General features: G+C 41.6%; 2 protein-coding genes across 3 annotated transcripts in view; one reads left to right on the top strand and one right to left on the bottom strand.

Moving 5' to 3' along the window:
* The window catches only part of LOC138846706 (uncharacterized), a 480,670-nt gene that overhangs the window by 197,469 nt on the left and 262,116 nt on the right, over positions 1 to 21,085 (bottom strand). The window lies entirely within an intron of this gene.
* On the top strand, positions 7,686 to 8,894 carry LOC149124435 (vomeronasal type-1 receptor 90-like). Its single transcript, XM_089306766.1, has one exon. It carries the CDS (start codon positions 7,686 to 7,688, stop codon positions 8,631 to 8,633), a length of 948 nt encoding a protein of 315 aa, XP_089162892.1. The 3' UTR covers positions 8,634 to 8,894.

Below are 21,085 nucleotides of genomic sequence, written 5' to 3'. Positions count from 1 at the left end.
AACACAGATGCCCTTCCCTCCTCACCCGGTCTCTGTCCCCCTCCATTTCTTAAGCACAAAGCTTGCACTGGGGTCTGCTGAGGGTTTTCTTACTCCTATAACCACTGCCAACTCTGCCCTGACAACTGTTTCAGGTGTATTCTTTTTTTATATGACAGGTAGAGTTGTGGACAGTGAAAGAGAGAGAGAAAGGTCTTCCTTCCATTGGTTCACCCCCCCAAATGGCCACTATGGCCGGCGTGCCACGCTGATCCAAAGCCAGGAGCAGAGGGGACTGCCTCCTTCACTGGGGTGGCACAGGGAGTCTTCATGGTTTCATTTGCTCCTGAAGGAACATCAGCCTTCACGACCAGTTCTAAAAACTCCCGGTGGTGAGTTTTCAATGAAACACTGGTTTCCCATTCTATCTCTTATTCCGTGTGTTTTTGTTCTCCAAACCTGCCACTTTGCCTTTCCTTTAACTCGTATGGTGTGACCAGAGAACTCTTCAGAACCTTATTCCACATGATTTGCCTGGGTTCAAGTCACTATATTCTGAACCTCAAAAGTCTATGTGCGGGCAGGTTGCTCTCTCTGGTGTTGAAATGGATATTTGGGCTTGGTGCAATAGGAGAGCAGGTGCTGTGTCAGCACTGTGACCCCTAGGAGCTGTGCGGGACGAGGGTCTCCGGCTCATCCTCCTTATAACAAGAGTTCACTACATGCTCTACTCTCCTACACTATGCTGTGCTGCTCAGGATTCTCTGTGAGCAGGCACAGCTGGGGAGAACTTGCTAAGAGCATTTCTTTGAGTTTCTCTTGTGGAATGTTCAAGTCTTACAGGTTTTCTAATCAAATACCAACACAGAAATACGTATTAGCTATATTTACAGAAGCAGTGTGTACCTGGCACAGTGTGGAGACAGCTGGGGGAGTGCACTCCTGTCTTCAGGTGTCTCTCTGATCCTCCATGGAGACACTTCAGTGGCTTCTCTGGATGCATCCCAATGTGTCCTTTTCCTTATCAACACTCTGAGAAAAAAGGAAGTTTCAAGCTCTTTCTTGGGGATTTTGCCTATAGGAAAATAAGACTTCCTATGTTTTTGAAGAATGATCCACCTAAAATTTATTTCCTGATATGATACCAAGTCTGTGGTGTCGTGCATCCTGCCTGTTCTTACACACACCCCTGAGAAACGCTAGACATACACATCCATCAATCACAATTTACAACTGATGAAACCAACTAGCATATCATCTTTACACTATTATGTACTCGAATGAAAAAGGTTTACTTGTGTTTTTAAAGAACTGAATTAAAGAAAGGCCTGCACAAGAATACTATAAAGAGTTCAACTAACATGGAATTAAAAGATAAGGATTTTTGACAGACAAAACATTTTTAAATCTAAGCATAGTCTTTTTTCAGAATATGCATTTTAGTGAAAAATATAAATACACTTCATATACATGGAGTTCAAATTTTTTAAATCATCTTTCAATGTTTTTTAAAGTATTCATATTTCAAATAACATAAAAGGAATCCTCATGTTTCAAATACATAAGAAAACAATAGTTTTAATTTTCATTACAATCTTTTATTGTGTTATATTAAAATTTTACATCATTAAATGTTATCATAAAACACCCTCAGTATATTTTGCCTAACTTAGGAGAAATAGATACACAGTACATAGGTGACATGTTAAGTACAGCAATGATATAGCAAACTATCAAAGCTATGTGCTTAATGATAGCACAGAATCTCTAAAACACGGAGACAGGTAGACAATCTTACAAACACTGTCCCATTTTCTCATGAGTACATCACAGGCTAAAACCTGATCTTGCTGAATGTACGAATTGAGAAGATGAAGTCATTATTTGAAAGATACTTTCAGAAAATATTAACTTTTAAAAAGACTACTACACAAATTCTACTCCAGAAAATTTGAAAATTTCCAAAATTTAGATTGAGTTCCTGCATAGTCTCTGTATTGATTTTAAGAAAAGAATTAATTTATTTCATAGGTACAATTCTTTTTTTTAAACTTTTATTTAATGAATATAAATTTCCAAAGTACAGCTTATGAATTACAATGGCTTCCCCCCCCATAACGTCCCTCTCACCCGCAACCCTCCCTTTTCCCACTCCCTCTCCCCTTCCATTCACATCAAGATTCATTTTCGATTCTCTTTATATACAGAAGATCAGTCTAACATATATTAATTCTAAGATAACCATCCTTCCATCACACTCTCTCCCTCCCTCAATCCCCTCCCCTTCCTTACTTCCTTTTTATTCATCGATTTTTGCAATAACAAATTGAGTGTGCTCTGTAATCACAGGCTTAATGCATCACTAACCATTTTCTAGAACAAGTAAAAAGTAGAAAAACCATGCTTCCACAGGAGTATAAACAAGGGCTAAGATAAACAATCCAATCACAATATATCCATTTTACTCCTATACTATTTTATTATTCATATATAATTCTGTATTTACTACCACATATCAAAGGAAACATGGTATTTCTTTTTGGAACTGGATCATTTCAATAAGTATAATGGTTTCCCATTGCATCTATTTGCTTACAAAAGATTTCATTCTTTTTATGACTGACTAGTATTACAAAGTGTGCATATATACCACATTTTCTTTCAGTCATTACTTATGGACATCTACATGACTGCACAGCTTAGCTATGGTAAACTGAGCTGTAATAAACACAAGGATAAAGGTAATTCTTTTCATATGTTGATTTCATTTCGTTTGGGTAAGTTCCCAGGAGTGGGATGGATGGTAGAGCTATTTTCAGATTTCTGAGAAATCTTCATGCTGTCTTCTAAAAGGGTTGCACTAGTTCATTTTCCCACCAAAAGGTATATTAGCATATCTTCCTCCCCCCACACGTTTCCTAGCATTTAGTGTTTCTGATTTTTGGATGAGAGCCATTTTAGCTTGAGTGAGGTGAAACCTCACTGTGGTATTCATGTTGATGACTAGTGATCCTGAGCAGTTTTTCTTGTGTCTATCGGCCATTTGAACTTGAAACTTTGAAAAATGCCTGTCCATTTCCTTTGCCCATTTCTTAACTGGATTGTTTTATTTGTGCTTGTGAAGTTTCTTTAGCTCCTTATAGATCCTGGGTGTCACTTTCATCAGATTCATACTCTGCAAGTATTTTCTACCATTCGGTCAGCTGCCTCTTCACTCTGTTGAGTGTTTGCTTTGCAATGCAGAGGCCTCCTAGGTTGATGTAATCCATTTGTCTATGTTGGCTTTGCTTGCCTGTGCTTCTGGGGTCATTTCCAAGAAGTATTTGCCTATCCCAATGTCTTGCAGAGTTTTCCTGATTTTTCCTTTAGTAATTTGAAGGTATTAGGCCATAGATTAAGATTCTTGATCCACTGTGCATTTATTTTTGTCTAAGGTGCAAGGCAGGGATCTTGTTACCTACTTCTGCACATGGAAATACAATGTTCCCAGCAGGGTTTGTTGGCAAAGATATCATAACCCAGGGGTTGATTTTAGCCCCTTTGTCAAAGATTAGGTGCTTATAGCCATGTGAATATTCTGTTCCTTTGGTCTACGTGTGTATTTTTGTGCCAGTACCAGGCTCTTGACTATAAGTATCCTGTAGTATGTCTTGAAATACACTATTGTGATGCCTCCAGCTATGTTTTTTGTTATTTAAGACTCCTTTAGCAATTTGGGTCTTTGTGCTGCCATATCAATTTTAGTAGTTCTTTTTCTAGATATGAGAAGAATATCCTTTGATTTTTGAATGGAATGTATTGCATCTAAAAATTCCTTTCTATAAATTGTTTTCTGTCTCACCAATGCTGCTGTTAAGACTTCCCATTCTACTTGTTTGACATGCTGAATTCTCCATCTTCAATATTTGTTACAATTTTCTTCTATATCTCCATTGCCCATCAGAATTTTTTCATTTGTGTGATGTGTGGTTTCCTTTAGTTCTGTTTGCTTCTCCAGGTCTTTGAGAAAACTTATCATGCTTTTGAATACCTTTTCAGGCAGTTGACCCATCTTGTTGTCTTCACATTCTAATATGGAAGTCTTCTTGTTTTCCTTTAGGAGAGTCCTGTTTCATCCTTTTCCATGTTTCTTGTGTTTCTATGCTTCTTTTTAAACGTTTATAGATCCACCTGTGGGTTTTCTCCCCTGATGGCTTCTATCTTTGAATTATGCCTCTGTGGAGTGTTTGCTTCTTCAGTGGATGTCCAGCTGGACCAGGGGGCTCCAGCCAGTGATCAAGATTGGGGTAAACACCCAGGGTGACATCCAGGTACAGTCAGCAGAGGGGAGGGTAGGATCATGTCACTGGACACAGCGTCAGCTCCTCTCTGCCAAGGTGATCCAACCACCCATGGTGAACCCACAGTGCCTAGGCACCTCCCCCATTCAGATGAATGAACTGAACAATGGATCCACGCACGTCTCAATCTCAGTGTGGAACCCTGAGCTCTGAACTCAGACTTGGTGTTTGCCCAAAGACCCAGCCACAGCCGACTGCACACCCTATCACACAGAATTCCACAGTCACAGGAACAGGCAATCTACATTAGTTTCCCCTATCCACAGAAAGAACCATGATCTTCCCACAGTCAGCTGCCTTACTCATAGAGGTTGATGGATACCCTGCCTTGGCAAGGTGTCCAGGCAAGTTGATAGAGAGGGGGAGTGCTACATGAGGTGCATGGGTGCCCTCACTCCCATCACTCCTGCAGGCCAGACTCAAACTCAGTGAGGACCACAAATTTTTTAAGAATTTTTTAACTTTTATTTAATAAATATAAATTTCCAGGTACAGCTTATGGATTGCAATGGCTTCCCTCCACCCCTGAAACTTCCCTCCCACTCACAACCCTCCCATCTCCCGCTCCCTCTCCCATTCCATTCACATCCAGATTTGTTTTCAATTATCTTTATATACAGAAGATCGATTTAGTATATATCAAGTAAAGCTTTCAACAGTCTGCACCAACACAGAACATAAAGTGTAAAATACTGTTTCAGTACTAGCTATAGCCTTAATTCACATTGAACAACACATTAAGGACAGAGATCCTACATGAGGAGTAAGTGCACAGTGACTCCTGTTGTTGACTAACAAATTGACACTCTTATTTATGGCATCAGTATTGATTTTGACAGATAGACTTAGACAGTGAGAGAGACAGACAGAGAAAAAGGTCTTCATTCCCCAAATGGCCACCACAGACAGAGCTACACCGATCCGAAGCCAGGAGCCAGGAGCTTCCTCCAGGTGTCCCATGCAGGTACAGGTGCCCAAGCACTTGGGCCATCCTCCACTGCCTTCCTGGGCCACAGCCGAGAGCTGGACTGGAAGAGGAGCAACCGGCATAGAAACCGGCACCCCAACCGGGACTAGAACCTGGGGTGCCGGCGCTGCAGGCACAGGATTAACCAAGTGAGCCATGGCACTGGTGAATCTCACTGCAATCTTAAATGCTAAAGAATCACGTGGCCTAAGTAGTTCAGCTTCTCCTTATCAACTTGTGATAGAGAACCACAATACTCTAATATGTTGCAGAGGAAACAGTCTGATATTTTTGATTTTCTTATGACAATTCTGTGGAAATGTACAGTGGGGATTTTTTTCAATATTCTATGCCACATATTTATAAGGCTTGATCCAAGTAATGAGCTGTACTGCACAGGGACAGCATCCCACAGGCAGGCCATGAACAAGGTCTCCCAGACAAACTTAAAGCTTACTTCCCATGCCCCTCCTCACATGAGGAGGACAGGAAGCTCAGGGTCCTATGGAGAACCACCTGTTTGGTGGAGGTGGAGGGAGTGTTCATGCATTAACTCTGTGAAAAAGAATTATCTGGGGCTGGTGCTGTGGTATAGTAGGCTATGCCTCTGCATGAGTGCCGGCATCCTACATGGGCACTGGTTTTGTCACAGCTGCTCCTGTTCCAATCTGGCTCTCTACTTATAGCCTGGGAAAGCAGCAGATGTCCCAAATGCTTGGGACCCTGCACCCATGTGGGATAAACTGGAAGAAACTCCTGACTCCTGGCTTCAATCGGCTCAGCTCCGGCCGTTGGGGCCATCTGGTGAGTGTACCAGTGGATTGAGGACCTTTCTGTCTCTCCCTCCTCTCCTTTGTAACTCTACCTCTCAAATAAATAAATAAAATCTTTTAAAAAAGGAATTGTTCCCTTAGAATATGAACATATTCCTGCTCTTTCAACATGCTTGGGAATGGAAAAAGACGACACTGTGGAACAGAGGGTGTTCAGTGCCTGCTACTGTGCTGTTCACATACCACTGCTCCTCCACACAGCGACAGAGCTGGCAAATTATGAGAGGACGGTGCTCTCTCAAGGTGAGCTCAGCAGGAGAACCTCACAGGGACGGCAACGGCTGCAGTTCCTACAGCGACCATTGTTCACCAGGCAGGTTATCCATTTCATGCAATTATCTAATACTCTTTCACCTAAAGTGTTTTTAATAAATAATATGCTTACCTACATTTGTAGATAATTGGGGGGTCACATGTTAAGCTACAGCTGAAGGCCATACATTATGTATGTACATACTCTTTACACTTGAAATTTTCACTTGAATTCATCAAAAATAATTGCACTCTATGTATCCATAAATTTATCAGGATTTTGCAGCTACATAAGAAAATATATCATTTTCTCAGAATTTATATAACTAAAAATTACATAAAATCAGGAAACGCCTTTCAGATAATGGCCATTATACTGTCCAGTTCCTGTTGCAGCCCAGGAGTGGGATGCATATCCAATCATGATTGGCCTGTGTGGAGCTAGGAACAAAGCGCATTCCAGGAGTCTTTGGTGCACTGCAGTATTCCCAGGTGGAAAAGGGTGCACGGAAAATGATCAACATATCTTCAAAAGGAGAAACTTGAAGTTGAGACTGATACATGAATATTATCTGTGATGAATAACTGTTGCTGTGGATTCGTTCTGAAAGGAGGAGTGCAGTGGAGGCAAGAGGCATGGAGTCACCATACAGACACTGGGAGTCGGGTGAAAGCGGGCTAGAGGCGAGCAGCCTGCAGACTCATTTATTTCAGTTGGTACAGCAGCTTATATAGCCGAGGCAGCCATTCTGGACAAGGGGCAATTTATGCCCTAACCAATCACAGCCTGTTGCCAGGCAGGTTCTGTTGCCAGGTAGATTCTCAGGGGGGGTTTCCCAGGGGGACCCCACCAAGTCCGACACACTGTCTCAGGCACGTTGGGCTCCAGATGTTGCTGTGGATTTGTTCTGAGAGGAGGAGTGCAGTGGAGGCAAGAGGCATGGAGTCACCACACATACTCTGGGAGTCCGGTGAAAGCTGGCTAGAGGTGAGCAGCATACAGGCTCATTTATTTCAGTTGGTACAGCAGCTTATATAGCAAGGCACCCATTCTGGTCAAGGGGCGGTTTATGCCCTAACCAATCACAGCCTGTTGCCAGGCAGGCTCCATTGCCACGTGGTTTCCCAGGGGGTTTCTGAAGCCATTCTCAAGTCTCCGTTGCCAAGTGGTTTCCCAGGGGGTTTCTGAAGCCATTCCTGAGTAACTGATGCTCGTTTGCCAGTGGCTTTCTTGGCATGGCTTTCTCATTCCATCACAGATAATTTTTCTTACTTTTTCCTCAGACATTACTACATGCCTGTCTTGCACAAAAAATGAGTAGAACCAATATACTTTCCAGTTTTATTGCTGTAAGAGACACCTTTTTCTTGGAAGTCAGCATTGGTATCACAGCTAATGCCTTCCTACTTCTCTTCCACATCCTCTCCTTCTTTCTGACGCACAGGGCCACATCCACTAGCTTGACCATTGGACACCTGGCCCTCAACCACCTAGTGATGCTGATCACCATAGGGTTCATAGCCACAGACATTTTTGAGTCTCGGGAGTTATGGGACGACATCACATGTAAAGCTGTCATCTACTCGTACCAGGTGATGCGAAGCCTCTCCCTGTGTAACACCTGCCTGCTGAGCATCCTCCAGGCCATCACCCTCAGCCCCAGGAGCTCCTGTTTGGCAAAGTTCAAGCACACATCCTCACATTACAACATCAGCGGTTTTGTCTTCCTATGGGTCTTCAATCTGTCCATCAGTGCACATTTCTTACTCTCTACTGTTGCCACCACAAATCGTACATCCCACAGTCTCATAGTTGTCACTAAATCCTGCTCTCTTTTGCCCCAGAGCTACTTACCGAGGCACACAATTTCCATGTTATGGATCTTCAGGGATTTCTTCCTTATAGGGCTCATGGCCATCTCAAGTGGGTACATGGTGATTCTCCTGTGCAGACACAATAGGCGGTCCCAGCACCTTCACAAAACCAGCCTTTCTCCAAGAGCCTCCCCAGAGCACAGGGCCACCAAGACCATTTTGCTGCTCATGAGCGTCTTTGTGTTCCTGTACTTGATGGACTGCACTGTGTTCTCATTCTCAGGGCTGTGGTGGAAAAATGACCCAGTTCACGTCTGTGTCCAGATGTTAGTAGGCAATGGCTATGCCACCATTGGTCCTTTGGTGCTCATCAGTAGTGAAAGACGAATGATCCAGTTTTTCAAATACATGTGGGGGAAGGAAAGTAAGTGTTCAATTGTTCACTGATAAATTTCACTTCTTTCATTGAGCAAATATGTTGATGTTCAAATGACTATTGATTGCCTATAGAATATGCTTTCTGGTTTCATTTAAATGTATGGAGTTAAGTGAGACCCAAGATGGTACATTAGAGTAAAGCCACACTGACTTCAGCCACAGAAAGACATTGGCGCAATAAAGGATGGGTCACTATCAGGGGATTGAGAGACACGTTCAGTGGAGAAGGCACTGAAGAGAAAACAACTGTAGGGAAAGCACCATCTTCACGTGGCTGGGTGAGAGGAGCTGCCGCAGCCCCTGATTCTGGCTATGTTTGAATGAGGGAGAATTCCGCAGTCCCCATTGCCTTCAAGTGCATTCTTGGGAGCTGGCAGGGGTTTGCCATCTACTTTGCTCTTTGAAAGGGAGGCCTCATAACCTCCCACCCTTTTCCCACCAACGCACCAGACACAATGGACTGATGTGGATGTGTATCTGCCCTTTGTCCTGACTGAGGAACAATGGGTAGTTATGGTGATGCCAGGGCCGGGATGGGGGAGCTCGGAGTGTGGAGAGTGCGCCCCTGCACTCTCGTGACCACGTGAGTTCTAGGCTTATGTTATGTAGCTGAGAGAGAAATGAGTTGTAGCTGATTTCCTGCTCACCTCAACAGTCTGTGGAAAAATATGGGCTCCTTGCATGCTATAGACAGAACTTGCTGAAGAGCTGAGGGACAGAAAATGGAGTAAGCCTGTGCTCTGTGTTTTTTGTGTGCCTGGGTGGGTTGGTTGTGCTGGCACCATGAGGTTACTCTGGATTGTGAATCAGCCAATTCACCAGCACAGTGAAGGGCTGCAACTGGGCACACATGAATCTATTCCACAATCACCTCCCACCTCTCACTGTAGCCACAGGTGCTCCAGCACACCCAACGTTTGTGTCACACCAGATCCTAGCCCACCCACAGAAGGTGGCTAAAAATCCTTGCCTCTACCTAGCACACACACCCTGGAACTCAAGTAAAAGCCCGAGGCACTCCACAAACCCTTATGTTACATTTCCAGGGAGGAAAAGCTCGGTGAGGCAGAAGAAAGAATTTCCAAAACATAGACAAAGCTATTGAACTCTTTCATCAGAAAAAAAGCAAGAGAAAAACCGAGGACAATGTTCCATCCCCGCGGGATACCATCAAATGACAAAACATATGTTTCTGGGGCCCATGCTATGGTTCAGTGGGCAAAGCCTCCACTTGTGGTGCCAGCATCCCATGTGGGTGCTGGTTCTGGTCCCAGCTGCTCCTCTTCTGAACCAGCTCCCTGCAGGAGAGCAGTGGAGGATGTTCTGAATACTCGGGCCACTGTACCCACAGGAAAGATCCAGAGGAAGCTCCTAGCTTCTGATCAGTTCAGGTCTGACCACTGTGGCCATTTGGGGAGTGGGCCAATGGATGGAAGACCTCTCTGTCTCTCCTTCCCTCTGTAACTCTTCCTCTCAAATAAATAAAATCTTTTGAAAAAGTACAAATCTTAGACATTCCTGAAGGAGTAGAAAAGCAAAATGAATTGCAATATTTCTTTAGTGAAATAACAGCAGAAAATTTCCTGAATTTGAACAAATATAAGGATATCCAAGTACAGGAAGAAAATTTCAACCCACAGTAGAAATGTTCAGTGAAGATCTTCATCACAACACACTATATTCAAACATTCCAAAGTAAAACACAAAGATCCTAAAGTGTGCAAGAAATAAACACCATATACGTTTAAAGATCTCCAATTAGATGGCAGGTTTCTCATCAGAAACCCAACAGGACTGGAGAGAATGGAGCAATATAGTCCCAGACCCTACAGAAAAAAACTGTAAGCTCAGAATACTGTATCCAGTGAAGAAAAAAATTCAAAGAATTTGTTACAACATGACCAGCCTCACAAATGACATTGAAGGATCTGTGACACACAGCAACAGAAAAATAACCAACATCATGAAAGAATATGAAGTTAGAAAGCCTTGTCATAACAGTACAAAGCATATCAAAAGCAGCAGCATTGTTACTGGAAAAACCAAGACTGATTCACTACATATCATTAATAACCTTGAACATAAATGGACTAGACATTCCAATTAAAAGACAGAAACTGGCTAAATGGATATAAAAGCAAGATCCATGTATATGCTGTCAGCATGAAACACGCTACACCATCAAAGATAGCACACAGATTCAAAGTCAAAGGATGGCAAAAGATATTCTATGAACATAAAAATCAACTACCAGGAACATCTATCTTAATATCAGGCAAAATGGACTGTAAGACAAAATAAGGCCGGAACTGCGGCTCACTAGGCTAATCCTCCACCTTGCGGCACCGGCACACCGGGTTCTAGTCCCGGTCAGGGTGCCGGATTCTGTCCCAGTTGCCCCTCTTCCAGGCCAGCTCTCTGCTGTGGCCAGGCAGTGCAGTGGAGGATGGCCCAAGTGCTTGGGCCCTGCACCCCATGGGAGACCAGGATAAGTACCTGGCTCCTGCCATCCGATCAGCGTGGTGCGCCGGTCGCAGCACGCTGGCCGCAGCGGCCATTGGAGGGTGAACCAACGGCAAAGAAAGACCTTTCTCTCTGTCTCTCTCACTGTCCATTCTGCCTATCAAAAAAAAAAAAGACAAAATAAGAGGCCGGCACCGTGGCTCACCAGGCTAATCCTCCACCTTGCAGCCCCAGCACATCGGGTTCTAGTCCCAGTAGGGGCGCCGGATTCTGTCCTGGTTGCTCCTCTTCCAGGCCAGCTCTCTGCTGTGGCCCGGGAGTGCAGTGGAGGATGGCCCAAGTCCTTGGGTCCTGCACCCGCATGGGAGACCAGGAGAAGCACCTGGCTCCTGGCTTTGGATCAGTGTGGTGTGCCAGCCGTGGTGTGCCGGCCACAGCAGCCACTCTGGTATGAACCAACGGAAAAGGAAGACCTTTCTCTCTCTCTCTCTCTCTCTCTCTCTCTCTCACTGTCCACTCTGCCTGTCAAAAATAAAAAAAAATTAAAAAAAGACAAAATAAGAGACAAAGAAGGTCATTATTTAACAACTCAGTGTGAATATGTGACTACAGTAAATGTATATGCATCCAATTCTAGAGACATCAGCTATTTGTTTTTTTAAAGAATTATTTATTTGAAAGAATTATGGGGGCAGGGGAAAAGACAGGGACAATTTCCAACCACTGGTTCACTCCCCAAATGGTCATGACAGAGCCGTGCTGATCCAACACCAGGAGCTTCTTCTGAATCTCCTTCACAGGTGAAGGGACCCAAGTACTTAAGCCATCTTCTACTGCTTTCCCAGGCATATTAACAGGGATCTGGATTCAAAGGGTAGCAACCAGGAATTGAACCAGCACCCATATATGATACCAGCACCACAGGCAGCAGCTTTACCTACTATGCCATAGAGCCACTCCCTACCTCTGCAGCTATTTAAAACACACACTACTGGTTCTAAAGAGAGACATATGACCCCAAACAATAATAATGAGATGTCAATACCCTACTTTCATAAATGGATAGATCAACGAGACAAAAATATCAACAAAGGAACAACAAAAACATCAACAAAGGAACAACAGAGCTAATATACACTACTGAGTACATGGATCTAATTCATATGTACAGAACATTTCTCCCCACAGCCATAGAATTCACATTCTTTTTATCAGCTCATGAAACATTCTCTAGGAAAGACCATGTAATAGGCCACAAAATAATTCTCAACAACTTTTTAGAAACCCTATGATTCTCAATAGATGCAGATAAAGCATTTGGTAAAATACAACATTGTTTCATAATAGATGTCTTCAGCAAGCTGGGTTTAGAATGAACATTCCTCAACACAATGAAGGCAATTTTTGCCAAATCCACATCCAGCATCACATTGAATGGGGAAAAGCTGGATCCATCGCCTTACTAAGATCCAGAACCAAAAAAGGAGGCCTACACATTGACCTCTACTATTCAATATAGTTCTCGAAGTTTTAGAAAGAGTCATTTGGAAAGATAAAGAAATCAAAGGGATACAAATTAACAGGGAGGAAGGCAAATCATCCGTGTTTGAAGATGACTTGGTTCTACATCATGGAATGAAAAGACTCCACTAAGAGATTACTGGAGCTCATAAGACAGTTTGCCAAATGTACTATATAAACCCACACATACAATTCAACAGCCTTTGAATACACCAAGAATACCAGGGATGAGTAAGAACTCATAAAGTCAAAACAATGCACAAGCTACACAAATTTAAGTAGTCAAATACATTTTACCAAGGAAGTCAAAGACCTATTAAGCGAAAATTATAAAACATTAAGGGAAGAATTAGAAGATAAAAATGTAAAATACCTCCATGTTAATGGACTAGCAGAACTTACGTTATCAAAATATCCATAGTAATCAAAGTAATTTACAGATTCAAAGTGATTCTGATCGAAATTTCACAGAAAGTCTTCTCAGACCTAGGAAAAATGATCCTAAATTCATATATAAACATATGAGATCCAGAACAGCTAAAGCAATTCTAAAAACCAAAACCAAAACCAGAGGCATCCCAGTAACAGATGTCAAGACATACTACATGGCAGTTATAATCCACAGAGCCTGGCACTGGCACAAAAATAGACATGTAGACTGATGGAACACAATAAAAATTAACCCATCTATCTACAAACAACTAATCTTTGACAAATGAGTTAAAATTAATCCATGGAAAAAGGATGGTCTCTTCAACACTTGGTGCTGAAGAGACGTATGAAACAAGACCCTTACCTTACACATTATACAAAAACTAATTCACAGTGGATCAAACATCTAAATACATGATTGATACTGCCAACATACTACAGGAAATCCATGAGGAACCTCAGTAATACATTGCCACAGGCCAAGACTTCTTGGATAAGACCCTGGAAGCAGGCACTAAAAGCCAAAACAGACAAATGGGATTACACCAAGCTGAGAAGCTTCTGCCACGCAAAGGTAGCACTTGACACAGGGAAGTGGCAACTAAAAGAGTGGGAGAAAATACCTGCAAACTAAGGATCTAATAAAGGATTAATATACAAGATGTATAAGGAACTCATGAAACTATATTACACAACAAAACAAACAATACAGTTAACAAATGGGCACAGGACATGAACAGGCATTATTCAAAGAATGAAGCACAAATGTCCAACCAACACATTAATAAAAGTGCCCAGGATCACTATCAGGGAAATGCAAGCAAAAACCACAACAGAATTTCACCTCACCCCAGTTAGAACGCCTACCATCTAAAACTTAAAAAATAATCAATGAGGACAGGAGGGTGGAGAAAAAGGTACCCTAATCTGTTGTTGGTGGGAATAGAAACTAGTACAACCATTCTGGATGACAGTTGAGAACCCTTACAAATCAGAAAAAATATCTATGATCCATCCATCACACTGCTGGAATTCACCCACAGAGGATAAAATCAGCATACCAAAGAGTAATTTCTACCACATTTTTATAACAGCTCAATTAACAAAAGCTAGGATATGTTATCAACCAAGATAAATACCAATTCATGACTGGATAAAGAAAACACAAGTTTTATATATATATATATATATATATATACACACACACACACACACACACACATATATACACACACACACACACTCACACACACACAATGGAATACTACTCAGCCATAAAAATGAATGGCATCTTGTCTTTCACAACAAAATGGATCCAACTGGGGACCGTGATGCATAGTGAAATGAGCTGGTCCAAAAAAGACAAATGTTTTCTGATATTTGGTAGCCAATATAGAATACAAGAGAGTATAACAAAGAAACTGGCATCTTGTGATCTGATTATTGTCAACTGTATAAATTCTTGTCAAATAGTGGTCTTTCCACTTTTTACTTGTGGAACATTATTGTTTGAGGTGCTTTAAGCCTATGATTATAAAGTGAATTTATAAGTATCTTATTGCACAAGTTATGGGAAACGACAGATGACTGAGGAGAGGGGGAGGGAGGGGAAAATACAATTATCTTCTTAGAATTTTATCTATGGAATACATCAAGTTTATTCTCTTTCTGTTTATTTTTAAAAGATTTACTTATTTATTTGGAAGGCAAAGTTATAAAGAGAGAGAAGGAGAGACAGAGAAAGAGAGGAATCCAATCCCCTGATTGACTCTACAAATGGCCACAATGAAGAGGTGGTTTAAAAAAAAAATTATAAACCATTTGTGCAACTAACCACAAAAGGAAGATCCAAACTCATAAAATCAGAGCTGAAAAGGAGATGTTGCAACTGATACTACAGAAATAAAAATTATCAGAAAATATTACAACCAGGCATGTGGCTACAAATTAGAAAATCAAGAACAAATGGATAGATTTATCCTGGTTTGCAGATGACATGTACAAATTGATAGATTTATTCTGGTTTGCACATGACATGATCCTAAATATAGGGGAACCAAAAAATTCCACTAAGAAACTATTAGAGCTCCTAAGAGAGTTTAGCAAACTTTTAGGTTATAAAATCAACATGCAAAAATCATTAGCATTTGTATACACAAAAATGTCATGACTGAGAAATGAACTGCAGGCTCAGTAGCTAAAAATTTAAATTCCTTGGGATGAATTTAACCAAACATATGACAGATGTCTAAAATGAAAATTATAAAATATTAAAGAAAGAATTAGAAGACATAAAAATGGAAAAATCTTCCATGCTTGTGAGTTGGAAGACTATCTTCAAAATGTCCATATAACCCAAAGCACTTTACAGATTCAGTGAAATCCCAATCAAAATACTGAGAACATTCCCAGATCTGGAAAAAAACAATCTTAAAAGCCATATGGAAACAAAACAAACCCTAAAAATCTAAAGCATTCTTAAAACACAAAAACAAAACCAAGGCATAACAATTTCTGATTTCAAGAGATACTACAAGGCTGTCAGAATCAAAATAGGCTGGGACTGACACAAAAACAGATACACATACAAATGGAACAGCATATAAACCCGAGAAATTACTCCATGTACCTACAGCCAATTAACCTTTGACAAATGAGCTGAAGTCATTCTCTGGACAAAGAGGAGTCTCTTTAACGAATGGTGTTGGAAAACTGGACCTCTATATGCAGAAATAGAAAACAACACCCTTCCCTTACATCCTATGTAAAAATCAACTCACGGTGCATCAAGGGACCTACACCCAAGACCTGAAACCATCAAAGTAATAGGTGAAAATGCTGCAATATAGAGGCCCAGGCAAAGACTTTTTAGATAAGACCAGAGAAGCACAGGCAACAGAAACAAAAATAGACAAATAGAATTACTTCAAGTTAAGAAGCTTCTGTATAGCCAAGGAAACACTCAACAAAGTGAAGAGGCAACCAACAGAATAGAACATATTTTCAAACTGTGCATCTTATAAAGGATCAATATGCAGGATATAGAAAGAGCTCAACAAACTCAACAACGACAACTAAGGAAACAATCCAGTTAAGACATGGACAAAGGACATGAACAATTTTCCAAGGATGAAATCCAACTGGCCAACACACATGAAAAACTTCCCAGGATCACTAGCCATCACAGAAATGCAAATCAAAATCCCAGCGGTAGAAATCAAAAGCAATAATGCTCATGAGGACATGGGGTGGGGGGAATATACCCTAATTAACCATATGTGGGAATGTAAACTAGTACAAACAGTATGAAAGACAGTACTGAACTTCCTGAGACTTGAATATCTATCTAACACATGATCCAGCTATCGTACTCCTGGGAATTTACCGAAAGGACATTCAATCAGCATGCAAATGTTTCCTGCAGCTCAATTCCCAATAGCTAAGACACACAATCAACTTATGTGTCCATACACTGGTGACTGGGTAAGGAACATTTGTTACATATACACGATTGAATACTTCTCAGCCTTAAAAGTGAAATCCTGTCTTTTACAAGAAAATTAGTGCAACTGGATGCTTTTATGCTTAGTGAAATATCATCAAATCTGAAAAGACTAATGTGACCAGTATTCTCTGATATGTGGTAGCTAACATATGGAGTGCCCTTGAAAAACATTACATATATGAGTGAAACTGACATCTTGGATCTAATTACTATTTATAGCCCTTGCCTATATTCCTGCTTAGCACAAGTCTTTCTGTTTTTCACTTTTGCTATACTCTTCATTTAGTGGAGCAGTAAGCCCACGATTGTAAAGTAAACTGAAAATGTTAATGCAAAACTTAAAAAAAATTGGAAGGAGAGGAAAAGAACTATCATTATATTATTAGACTTGCATCTAAGAACTGCAATGAAATCTGTTCTCTTTATATAATAATAAATATATTTTTCAAAAAACAACTTTATCAGGGCCAGTGCTGTGGTGCAGTGGGTTAAAGCCCTGGCCTGAAGCACCTGCATCCCATATGGGCACTGGTTCTAACCCTGGTTTCTCCTCTTCTGATCCAGCTCTCTGCTATGGCCTGTGAAAGCAGTAGAAGATGGGTTCAAACAAATGTGTAGGTGGATATTCAGAGCAGCTTTGTAAGGGGTGTTCAAAACATTCACAGAAAAGCACGTGACAAAAGCAATGCATGGATTTCAGCAAAAACAAACTTTGAATTCCATTTTTCAAAAACTTTTCAAGTGTGTGTATATGTGTGCACACACATGCAGATAACATGACATTATCTATGGAAAACCTATGCACACCACCAAAAGCAGTTAAAACTCAGAAATACAGCAAGTTGCAGGATATTATGTAATTGTACAAAAATCAATATCATTGTTACACATGAATGACAAGTTATCTGAAAAAGTAAACAATACCATTTCCACACACTACAAAAAATAAAATAGCATAAATCTTAGGTATAAAAGGCCTTACAATGAAAGCTATATTACATTGGCAAATGAATGTGAAAAGGATACAAAGAATTGATGGATTTAAGCAATATATATCAGAAAAATCCATACTGTACAAACTGATTTATTGATTCAACCCACTCCCTAAGGTAACACTGATGTTTTTCACAGAACTAGAAAAAGAAAAATACTAAATGTGTAAGTAGGAATGAAAGGCCCCAACAGTCAGGCATTCCTGAATGCAAAGGACACAGCAGAAGGCATCACATTACCTGATCATAAGAGGTACTGTAAAGCTGCAGTAATCAAAGCAGACAGGTAGACCAGTGGAAGAGAAGACAGACCATGGAAATGAAAATACACATATACAGCCAACTGATCTCCTCCTTCCCCTGCCACCACCCCCTCTCCGTATCCCCCCTCTCTGTAACTCTGCCTTTGAAATGAAAATAAAAAAGAAATCAGTTGGGACATCTGCAACCCATGTCAGAAAAACAGGGCTTGCATTCTCATTCTGTTTCCAATTCTAGCTTCCTGCTGAGAAGCAGGTGACAGCTCATGCAAGTAGATCCCTGTGACCCACAAAGGAGACAAGGACTGAGTTCCAGGTCCTGCCTTCTGCCTCAACCAGCCTAAACTATTACAAGCATTTGAGGAGTGATCGAGTAGATGGCAGATCTTTCTCTGCCTTTCAAATTAAGAAAATACACAATTTTAAGAAAACTTCGTCCAGATTGCCCAAAGGCTATGAGTGACTGGAGCAGGTGCACTGTGGTGCTCATCTGTGAGCACATTTTCAGCCCACAGATGTCCTGGTGCTCACTCCTCTGTCTGCTCCATCAAAGTCTTGCAATGAGGAATCTGGTATCAGCCATGTATGTCATAGTAAGGTATAAAGTCATTCAACCCTTAAAAAAGCAGAGTGACAGAGAAAAAACTGTCCAAACTCAAAAATAAGCCAATGTAGGCTTCTAATAATTACTGTTGGCAGGTGGTTGTTGGAGTAAAAGCCCACTCTGCCAGCTGCTGAGACAACTGGATGTGCAGAGGGAGAACAGGACTTCATGCCTGGCATAGGGGTCACCACGCCTATGGGTTCCATGGCCACTGAGTCTGTCAGGTCAGCAGCCATGGACCTAATGAGACATATCCCTGATCAGAAAAGGCCAAGGCAGAATGGGGTGGTGGATCTCACCCATCACAGCCCGAGTGAGCCCAGGCTATGGATGGACACATGTTGTATTAAACCCACAGTCTCACTGCTCTGCTTGGTGGACAAGCTGGGTGAGCAACACTGTTTCCTGGGCATTTTGCTTTTAATGCACTGAACTGTTGAACAGACACTTTTCTAAGTGTTCCCTTCCTAACGAATTTAAATACGTGAACACAGGGTTGCTTCAGATCAAACTGTATGACATCTCTATTTTGGGAGCACAATCACATCTAAAGCCTGGGGCTCCTTCAATGCCAGGGAATCCTGGCTCCCCCACTCTGTTCCATCATCACTCTGTCCTCATTTTCCTTGCGCTGGAGGGCTCAGGGCATGGACTTCTCAGCACATCAGCCACACGGTGCACGGAGGGCAGGAGTGTGAGCTTCGTCTCCTGCAGGGTCTGGGCCATCACCAGACAGGGGCTGCATACTTGCATCACATACAGGGACACAGCAGGGGTCACTAGGTCACCAAAAAACAAAACTGTCTCCAAAGGAATTTGTTTTCACCCACTGCCATCGTAGATCTTTTTCTATCTTAGTTGATCTGAGACAGAGCTTGAAAACTGAAACTAAGAGCTTGGATATCATAGAATATGTGTCTAATGCCACACAGAAACCAGGTGCTGTGTGTATGAATGGATGCCTTGACCAGGCCACCCCCAGAATGAATGGAGGGGACCCTCAGCATCAGGGAAGTCATGGAGGAAACCAGGGGTCTCTCAGCCAGGGGAAGGGGCACTGTGCTGTTGAATGGTTTGGACTAAGGGGCTCTCAGGATAAAACTGGGAGAAATTGGTGTTGTCTACAGGGCTGGGCCCCTTCTGACCCTCACTCAAGTGTCAGGAAACTCAGAAGAAAGTTTTGAGCTCACCTCTCCCCAGATTGCTATTATCCAGGGGTTAATACAGGAAAATGGAGAGACAGATGACAGGTTCCACTGGGGATTCTGTGTTCTGTGCTCCCAGTGGGATCCATCACCTTTCCCCAGAAACCACAATGAAGATCCACAGAGAGATGAGATCAGAGAGTCTTTTCCTTAAAACCCTGCAGGGTGCTCTCAGGTGCATGGAATCCCCCAGCTGTCACCCTGGGTAAGTGGCTCATTATTCCATGGATGGGCAATCAGGGTGCGGTGGTTCCTAGGCAGGGTGTGAATGGGTGCAAATGTGGCTACAATGAAGTTTGCAGCAGCCTCAGAGGAGACGTGGGCTCCAACAGTCCTCCACAGCTCAGCAGTGTTCTCTCTGATCCAGTGAGAACATTTACTTCTCGGGATATTTGCTCTTTTAATTTGGAAACCCATAAAATTAGCACATTTTCCCATATGAAACAGTCAACTGATCAATTTCAGTTTCACATTCATTTCTTTCCGTGACATGACATCCACTACCTTGGTTTATCTCTTGACGAAGTGCACATTTTCCAACCATTTTCTTACTACGACAGTTCTTGTTTCTAACCACACCCCACGTGGGACAAGTGGAATTCTCAGTTTCCATTCAGTTATCAGCTTTATTCTTTCATCTGCAGGACACTGAGCTGTCATTTTACACCACTTTAAAGTTTGTCCTGAAAAGTACCTTAAGCCTTTTTTAGCAAATGGGAATGTTTGATAAAAGTTATCCCTCTGCTTCCTCCCAGTGTGTTCTCACAGAGGGCTTTCTTGTCCTGGCTGCAATTTCACACAGTTCAGATTGATGAAGTCAGCTCTCGGGATGTGCAGCAAGTCCAAACTAGAGGATGGGGAAATGAGGCTCCACTACACTGAATGACAATGGAGTGATGAAGATAGGACACTTAATTCTCCCTTTCTCTGAATTTTAGAATAACAGTATGTCAGAAATAAGTGTCCTAATAACTACTCTATCCATGAAAAAGTTCTCGTGTATCACTGATGATAAATACTGAAGAAATCATCCAAAAGCTGTACTTTGGAAATTTATATTTATTAAATAAAAGTTAATATAAAATTAAAAAGTAGAAACTAAACTTTTAACATTTAATAAAATACTGAGGAAATTTTGTTAGAAAGAAATTCTAAAAGAAATAGTTTCATATTCCTTGATGCCCATGCTTGATTTAAGTTTTCCCCCAATTTGATATACTGATGATACAAGAAATGTTGTGCCTGCTATATACATATCATGATTTACTAGAACAGAAAAATGCTAAGTAATCATTCTTTTTTGTTAGGAGGATACTTTGGGGGAACTTTGCCTCTGCTGGCTGCTGTCAGCTGTTTTTTCATAGATCTCATAACCCTCCAGCTCGAGTTGTACACGAAGAGAACATGCAGCTCCATACACACACAGTCCCTAACATACATGCACCATGTGTGGTCAGTGCCACCCACCAGAGAGCTTTT

This window comes from Oryctolagus cuniculus, chromosome 10 (assembly GCF_051225735.1).
Source record: "Oryctolagus cuniculus isolate XC-2025 breed Fujian yellow rabbit chromosome 10, ASM5122573v1, whole genome shotgun sequence".
In the NCBI taxonomy this organism is placed as follows: domain Eukaryota; kingdom Metazoa; phylum Chordata; class Mammalia; order Lagomorpha; family Leporidae; genus Oryctolagus; species Oryctolagus cuniculus.
Note: the sequence above shows the minus strand (reverse complement) of the source record. Positions and strands in the feature narration are given on the sequence as shown.

Excerpts from the sequence above, each read along its gene's own strand:
- LOC149124435 (XM_089306766.1), top strand. The coding sequence starts at position 7,686 with ATGAGTAGAACCAATATACTTTCCAGTTTTATTGCTGTAAGAGACACC.